Source organism: Barbus barbus (assembly GCF_936440315.1).
Source record: "Barbus barbus genome assembly, chromosome: 17".
Lineage (NCBI taxonomy): Eukaryota > Metazoa > Chordata > Actinopteri > Cypriniformes > Cyprinidae > Barbus > Barbus barbus.
Window position 1 is genome coordinate 3,922,690 of NC_136745.1, and position 8,332 is coordinate 3,931,021.

The window sequence follows — 8,332 nt, forward strand, 5'->3', positions numbered from 1 at the left end:
AACATTTGTTTTTTCAATAATTTTATGAAATCAGCGTAGTTGTATCACCCTGACATTTTTGTCACCCCAAAAATATAAAACTGAATTTCAATACAGAAATTCAAAACAAGCCCATCATAGGAGACATATATTCAAGTCACTGTGAGTTGCATTTTTATGCAATGCATTTTGAGTAAATTAATAAGTTGCAAAAAGTGAGCATCATGTCATTGACCCTTTGACTAACAATGTTTTAAAGAGAATCGGATGAAAACGAAGATGTTCATGAAAGACTGGATCAGAGGTAAAGCACCAATGTCCAATCAGTTCTTTTGTCTGCTGAGTTAAATGGTTATCATGCAGAGAGAAACCGAGAAGTCACATGTAGATCAATTGAGAATCAATATGTTTCCCAACAGCACTGGCCTTATAAGCATCCTCTCCTTGTAGCAGGAAGTGGATCAAGTCAGCCGCTGGAGTAAATACACTGATCAAACAGCTGAGGGTCCAAATGGACATGAAGATGAGGAAGAAGATGAGACTGTTTATACAGAAAGACACAGATTCAGAAGACAAGGAACCAGGTACCTTGTCAATAAAAGCATTTAATATTTTAATAAGGCAAAATACTGTGGTTGTTAAAGATTTTAATTATTAATAAAGAAACGATCATGAAAAAGTCTTGTATTTTCAGACTGTCAAACAGCTTTATTATTAATCATGTGAACAAATACCAATGTAATATCTTTTTTTTGAACAGGAAAAGGAAGAACATGTCCACTTCAAAGTCTTTTGAAAATAACTGTGAGGATGAAGTCATGGACTGGTTGTTCTGGGTTTAAGAGAAGCCACACAACGCACTTTAACACATCTGCAACAGTATAAAGACTCATGTGCTAAGATGCCCTGTTCAAAAAACACCATTCCAACACAAACACTTCTTGTATCTATTGCAGCATGACAGGAGGTTCAAATCATCGTGGAGTAAAGGATCTGCTTCCACATATTCCTCCTGTGGCAGATATGGAGCAGTGCATTAGCACAAATCTCCCATCATCCCGTCAGGCCGTTTATTACCCTACAACCTGCTCCAGTTCCACATACACTGCAGAAAATAAACAGCAGTATAACTCTTCACATAAGCCGCCAGCAGTTGACTTAACCAAAGGTCTTCTCCTGCACAGCAACAGTCCTTCTGTTTCTTCTCGTCAGAAGTTTGGCGAAGCGAAGATTGAGAATAAGGACTCCAAATGGGATAAATTCCTCACAGTTGTCCCTGATCAGCAGGACGAGGAAGAGTATGACTATGAAGCTCTAATTACAGTGATAACACAGCAGTGGCTTGTTTCACAGAAGCACTTACAGACATGGGTGTGGATTCTGAAGAGTGCAGATATCCACTGGATGGAAAGACAGACAGTGGTGCTCTGGGGAGGCAGAAGTCTGTTGGTGATATTTGTGTGGATGGAAACTTATCCAGTCCAAACATCAGTCACAGCTCAAAGCCAGACAGTTTTGAAAACGCTGTCTGGAAACAGCCTACACTGTTTAAGATGCCATGTTCAAGCCTTTCTATAAACTCCCTGTTCTTTACCGATGAAGACTTTGACGACACATTTTGAGAATAAGTTGCATTCGATTTAAAAACCTATTCTATTCAGAAATTAAAGTTGCATGATGTTACCATATTCTCTCATTGGTAGTTAAACCATTGTCCACAGTCTTGCACGTTTAATAAAAAAAATCCAAACAATTTTTAATTTTTTTTTTTTTATTGTGGATAGAAAGGACAGGGATTTTAGAAGACCTACAGCAATATTAACCTGATTCCATCTGTTTATTCAAACTAACAATAAAAATACCCCCAGGTTTCTGCTTTGCCTACAAACTCTTCTTATTTGTTATGTAAATGCAAATAGAAAAATCACACAAATGTAGACCTCTATTTTTATATGTAATATGCATATAAAATGATAATAAAATAATCTTTATAACATGTGGTGTAATGTTAATGACAGAAATGCTGAATATTTCTATTTTGTATAAAAGCCCAATAATGAGCTTAACTACGTGCCAGTCACCTGAGTAATTGATATTGTTTTTATAGCGTTTACGTAAATAATTTATCATTGAAAAAGTATGGAAAGACTTGGTTAATAGAAAATAGGCCAGAAGTCTCAAAAAATATTAGTTCTGGCCCAGGTCTTCTTTATTCCTGCGCTCCTCCTCTACTTCTGTGGGCCGGGTTTGGAGTACTGGATGGTATCCAGGGCAGCTCCGATGTCGAACTTCTTGGTGTGGAGCAGTCTGGTCAACCATCCACCCTCATCGGTGAAGCCCATGGAGAGCATCTGGGAAAGAGACTCCACCAGCCTGGGGTCTGCATCTGAGGGAGAGGACATTACAATTAGGATGACTGGATTGATATGAAGTGGACTGGAATTGGCTACTGGGCATCAGCCCAATGACGATGCACTGTACCTTGAGGAAGGTGTGGGTAGAGAGCTGCCTCACGTAGACCAGTGGGACCCTCGGAGGCGCTTGTGCTGGAGTCGGTACTTAGCGGGGCTGGAAGATCTGTCCCATCCTGCTCCAACCTGAGGGACTGCAGCTCTCCTGTGGAGGGGTCCACCTCTTTAGAGCTGAGATGAGTCCATTCCTCATCACTGCCTTGGTCTTTCTGCCCCTAGGATAGAAGGAATGAACGTGAACCGAATGTAGCTTCTCGGCCTTTAATATCGAACTTCTAAACTTCTGCCTTTTTTGGCTTTGCAAACTCAAAATGTCACAATCCTGTATACTATCAGCCAGCCAAAGATATAGTCTATGCATGACCTGGCATTTTATTCGTATCCAAAATGATGAGATGTGAACATTACTGAGTGCTAAACACTCTCATGCAGTGTGTTTCATTCATACTCTAAGCCAGAGGGCGCTCTCACGCAGAAAGTACAAAATGGACTCATAGAAGTAATAACTTACAATGGGCAGGAAATCCCTAATATGGACAAAAGGCATCCAGCTATAGCTGTAGCTAAGCTGAATAAAAAATGTAAAGACAATACATGCACACGATTGTGACAATATATGGTTTGTGTGTCTTTCAAGTCATCTCCAGGTAATAAATAAAGTATCTGAATAATGCAGTGCTAACTGACATAGCATTTATTACAGTGGCCTATAGAAACTATAAAATATATTTTCTTCCTTGTTCTATGATAAATGGGGGGGGGGGGGGGGGGGGGTGTAGTATATTTACAAACTATAAAACTGCAATTAGGTAAATTTAGGAAAAATATTACAAATGCAATAATACGAATTACTGGTAATTGTCCAGCAGTGTATTAGATTTTTTTAGTCAATTAAAAGTAAGAGACAAGAAAAAAAATGTTTGTCAATTGGACAAAAAAAAAAAAAAAAAAAAAAAAAACTTTAAGATTTCTGTCCCCCTCACTTCTGAAATGATGGCTACACCCCTGCTATCAGGCATTGTAGAACTGCTTGGATATTGATTTACCTTTGTTCCCTCACTGATGCTCTCTTCAGTGGCCTGACTTCCTATGGAGCCACTCTCACTCCGAGCACTAGGAGGCCCACTGGAGGCGGGAGGAGTTGGTGTAACTTTGGTCCGCTTCCCCTCATGCTCAACATCGATGTCCACATCTATGCCTGGAAAGGAACAAGCATTTTTATTTTGAAAGGTTAGGGAACATGCCAAACAAAGATGTATCCGGAGAGTGTGTTAGAAGAAAAAATGTTTGGGAAAGGCAAAAAGTATCAGTAAAAAACCCAAGAAGGGAACTTACCAAGGGGGCTCAACATGGCCGCCACTCCCTCTCCAATGTTCTTTAGGTACTCCATATTAGCCTGGGAGGAATCAGTAGCACCTGTGGATGATAACACAGTTTCTGTCAGGGAAGTGTTGGTCTACAAAGCATTGTAACAAATTATTCTAAGCTCAGATTTCACACATATGTGACCATGGACCACAAAACCAGTCGTAAGAGTCAATTTTTCGAAATTGAGATTTATACAACATCTGAACGCTGAATAAATAAGCTTTCCATTGATGTATGGTTTGTTAGGATAGGACAATATTTGGCTGAGATACAATACTTTGAAAATCTGGAATCTGAGGGTGCAAAAAAATCTAAATACTGATAAAATGGCCTTTAAAGTTGTCCAAATGAAGTTCTTAGCAATGCATATTACTACTCAAAAATTAAGTTGATATATTTACAGTAGGACATTTACAAAATATCTTCATTGATATCTTTACCTAATGTCCTAATGATTTTTGGCATAAAAGTAAAATCAATAATTTTGACCCATACAATGTATTTTTGGTTGTTGCTATAAATATACCCCAGCTACTTAAGACTGGTTTTGTCAACCAAACCAAAGTGATCTATAAATGGGACATTAGCTGCATCTGAACGCTTAGGCAGCTGACCTGTTTGTGCACAAAGGTACTACCCAATCCTTTAGTAGCTGGTCAGTTCACAAAGCAACTTTATATTTGAACTCGTTCACACAAGCCCTGTTGCATTCCTCTTACTTCACAGGCAGCATTCTTCAGCTTTCAGACATAGTCAGTGTTTTATATTAGACCGTTTGATTGATGGTGTCTCACCGTTCTCTCTCATGTTTTCAGAAGCATCCTGGTTTTGCTGGACTCCAGATGGGCCTGGCTGAGCCTGGTTTTGGGCCTGAGCTTGAGCTTGAGCTTGAGCCCACATGCAGTGTCTCATCTTGCGCAAAAACTTCCCACGAGGGAACCACTGCACACAAAAGATTTACTTGAATCGGTATGTTCAAATCATTTGGAAACCAACATGTATTGTATGCAGTACCATACACACAGACACAAAAGCAGTAAAACAGGCATTCACCTCAAACATGCAGGGCATGGGGTGAAAGATGGACTGGAGAGCATGCTCCTTGTGGAGGCCTTTGCCCTGGCAGGAGGAGCACAAGTCATAATCGGGGCAAACGGTGCACTTGAAACGTGTTCCAGCCACCGGCCCTTCGCACCCGTCACAGGTCACCCCTGCGTGCAGCATTGGAGGGTGATGAGGATGAGGCCCCATGTGAGGTCCTCCTGGGGGACCCATTGGAGGTGGACCCATAGGATTAGCTCCTGGGGGGTTAAAGTGAGGCAGTGGGAATGGGAACCCAGGGATCCCATGAGGTGAGGGATCACGTTTGTGCTCCTTTCTTTCTGAAAAGGGAAGAAATATGAGAGAATTGCTATTAATTGGAGATGTTTGTGTGCACTGGAGACATTTAAATGACTCAAATGCCTCTTGCGTAAGAATCTGTTCACATTCTTTGACTGTATTGTCAATGTCATACCATTTTCCCATCAAAAAGCTTGTAATACATGTAAGTGGCTTTTCCAGGCCAGATAGCAGGGAATACAGAATTAATAGTATTCAAGGCTTTAAATGCTAAGAATGAGCTAAAGAACGTCACGAGTAATTCCAAAAACATCTTAATTAGTTCCACTATGGCCAGGCTGCTACTTTATATTCATGAGGTCAGTGGATGTTTAAGATTATGAAAATGTACGAAGTGCCTTGATCTTAAAAAATGTCATTTTTGTATCCTTGCTGGTTTCATCCACTTCTGAAAATGTTTATACAGTATTTCATTTCACAAAAATGTAAAGCCTAAAATGTCAAGTAGTGTAACCATGTTTCGTGGAGTTACTCCATTTGGCTTGAACTAACCTAGGCTTTTTAATACTGACTTTGACTTCTGAACAGGGTAGAATGTCAGCTTTCATAAAACATGGCGGAGCAAAGGACACTTGCATAGCAAACGTAGTATGGCCAGATTACATGCATAATATACAGAATGCACTTTTTTAATGGTCTCAAAGTAAGTGCTTGTTCAGAAGAAGTACCGAGTATGCAGATTTCAGACAGACCCAGTCATCAGGGTCTGCTGGTCTTTCTGTGATACTTGCTGGTTATAGCTTTCTTGTCACATGGCAACAAAATGACTTCTGATTTGTGCATTCTGATCTGGATTGAATTTTCTATGAAGAACTTATTACTTTTTTTACAGTCTCCAAACAGTTACACTACCCAGCCAGACAAATACATTTAATTCAAAGACTGATGTTCTTCATAGAAGAGATATATTACAGTTATTGTGTGTATGAAATGCATTTTAATGTCATTTTGAGTAGCTTAATAGATCTGAACCATGTCATTGAACCTTATAAGATGTGAGGAGCCTTTGCCTTTTCTGCTGCTGTCTCCAGTGGATCATCTCTAACAAGTTTTTTTAATCAAATATGAATCTGAATTTGTTGTGTACTGTGTCTTCTGTCTAAAAGGCACATGACAAACTCATGCCCAGTGCTCATATCTTGAATAATGTAAGTGATAGATACATTAAAGAAGCGGTTTCATTATATTTGGGCAAATACACCCACACCCACACCACACACAAAACTATGTAAACAAATATTACAGATAGTATCTGTGTATTACTTACGCTTGATGTAGACACGGAAAGTGTCCTCCTTCACAAGAGCCAGGCCCATCATTAGCTCATCATCAGAGGAGAAAGCAATCATGTCTCCATCATCATCTAGACACAGTCCAGAAAAACAGAATTGCTCATATTATTGCTAATTCTTTACATATATGCATCCTGCTGCTGTCCTTCCTTTCTCTGTACAAATACTGGACATAACATTCAAGACATGGTCATTTAATAGCAGTGCTCACATAACTTTGAACTGGGGTGCATCAATGCGCAAAGTAACAGTCTTGCAATCATTTAAAATGAAATATAATATTGACATCTCATTTAAACTTCAGGTAGATAAATTAAACAATACTTTTATAGTATTGACAATAAGAAATGACAATTATTATATGTTTGCGTTAGCAACAGGCTACATAAAATTAAATAAAAATAGAATTAAAAATGTATTTACCTTTATAGGACATTTGAAAAGGCGCAGCAGTCCCGAGACCGACGAAAACATCGAGCACTTTTCTCTTCAAATACTCAAAACTTGTTGAGACATCCTGATCCACGGCAAAGCGGCGGATCTCCTTGTTGCAGTCGTCCTTACCGAGAAGGTAAGCTTTCACTGTCATCGACATTGTAGCGAAAAATAGCGTCTCGGAGCGATCCTCTCGATGTGTTGCGCAGCAGAAAATGCGTTTGTTGAACACGGGACTCTGAGCTGGCTGCGCGAGATTGCGTTTCCTGCATCTGCCCACAGTCCAGTATATAAGACTGAGCGTCATATGCAAATCCGGCTGAGGCGAGAGCGTCATATGCAAATCCGGCGGTGCATCAGCCAATAGCTGAGGCGAGCGCGTCTCTGCAGGAGGGGATGTCCAGCGTCACAGCAGGACAGAGTTCATGTTGTCTCTGATCATGTGAGTCATATTTCATAACAGAGTGATCTGAGCAGTGACCTGGCAATATATGAGGGGAAATTCCCTCTGGATCACTGCCAGAGAATACAGCAGTATCTTAAAGTCCCAAACGACAACAATAAACGTGTAATAATATTGTGAATGTCATTGTAATTCTCTAATTCTTCACTTTTTTACAAATGGTAGCTACATTTCTTGTGGCTAACTTGCTCATTTTGATACAGGGAATGTCACACAAAAGCTTTCTTGCTTCTGCTATACAACAATAATAACAATGTTACAAGTTTTATCCACATGCATTTATGTATGCATTTATTTAAATATGTATATGCATTATTTTTTTCTTTGTTTGAGTCAGTAACTGTAAGCATTCAATCTGGATATCCATTATACAAGCTCTAGTAACCCACATAAGTCAGATATGGTTGGTGTGAGGGTGTTGTATTTCTTATACAGCTGCTAGCTAAATAAAGTGCCGTGTCATCATCAGGTTAGCAGAGGCCTATTTAATATCAGCTCCCTGAAAAAAACACATTTTGTCATCTATATGTACTGAACAAACTTTAAGCTTAAGAATTTATTAAGTATTCTCCATCATCATTTCATAACCATGTATAAAAGCTTAAGAAATATATTTTGTATTGTCATATATATATATATACCACAATACTAGAAATGTGGACCGATGAAGAATATTAATAATTCACAGTTGTATTCATGTAATAACATTTATTCTTTTATAATTATAAATTAAATTGTATTAACTTTTGATTTAATATTTTAATACTACTACTACTACTACTACTACTACTAATAATAATAATAAGAAGAATTGTTTTTATTAATAAAAATAATAAATAAAATATAAATATACTGTAAAATGTAAATATACTGTGTCATCATGAATGAGGGTTAGTAGTCGACCTTTCAATATTTGTTCCTTA

At 38.7% G+C, this 8,332-nt stretch overlaps 1 protein-coding gene across 1 annotated transcript; it reads right to left on the reverse strand.

Moving 5' to 3' along the window:
• Positions 1–1,755: 1,755 nt before the first annotated feature.
• Positions 1,756–7,227, reverse strand: LOC306883747 (sequestosome-1-like). The gene is made up of 8 exons (XM_079439197.1): positions 6,935–7,227; positions 6,487–6,582; positions 4,872–5,200; positions 4,613–4,760; positions 3,786–3,866; positions 3,497–3,648; positions 2,461–2,665; positions 1,756–2,365 (listed from the first exon to the last, which is right to left on the reverse strand). Exons 1-8 carry the CDS (start codon positions 7,104–7,106, stop codon positions 2,208–2,210), a joined length of 1,341 nt encoding a protein of 446 aa, XP_079295323.1. The 5' UTR covers positions 7,107–7,227; the 3' UTR covers positions 1,756–2,207.
• Positions 7,228–8,332: the final 1,105 nt, after the last annotated feature.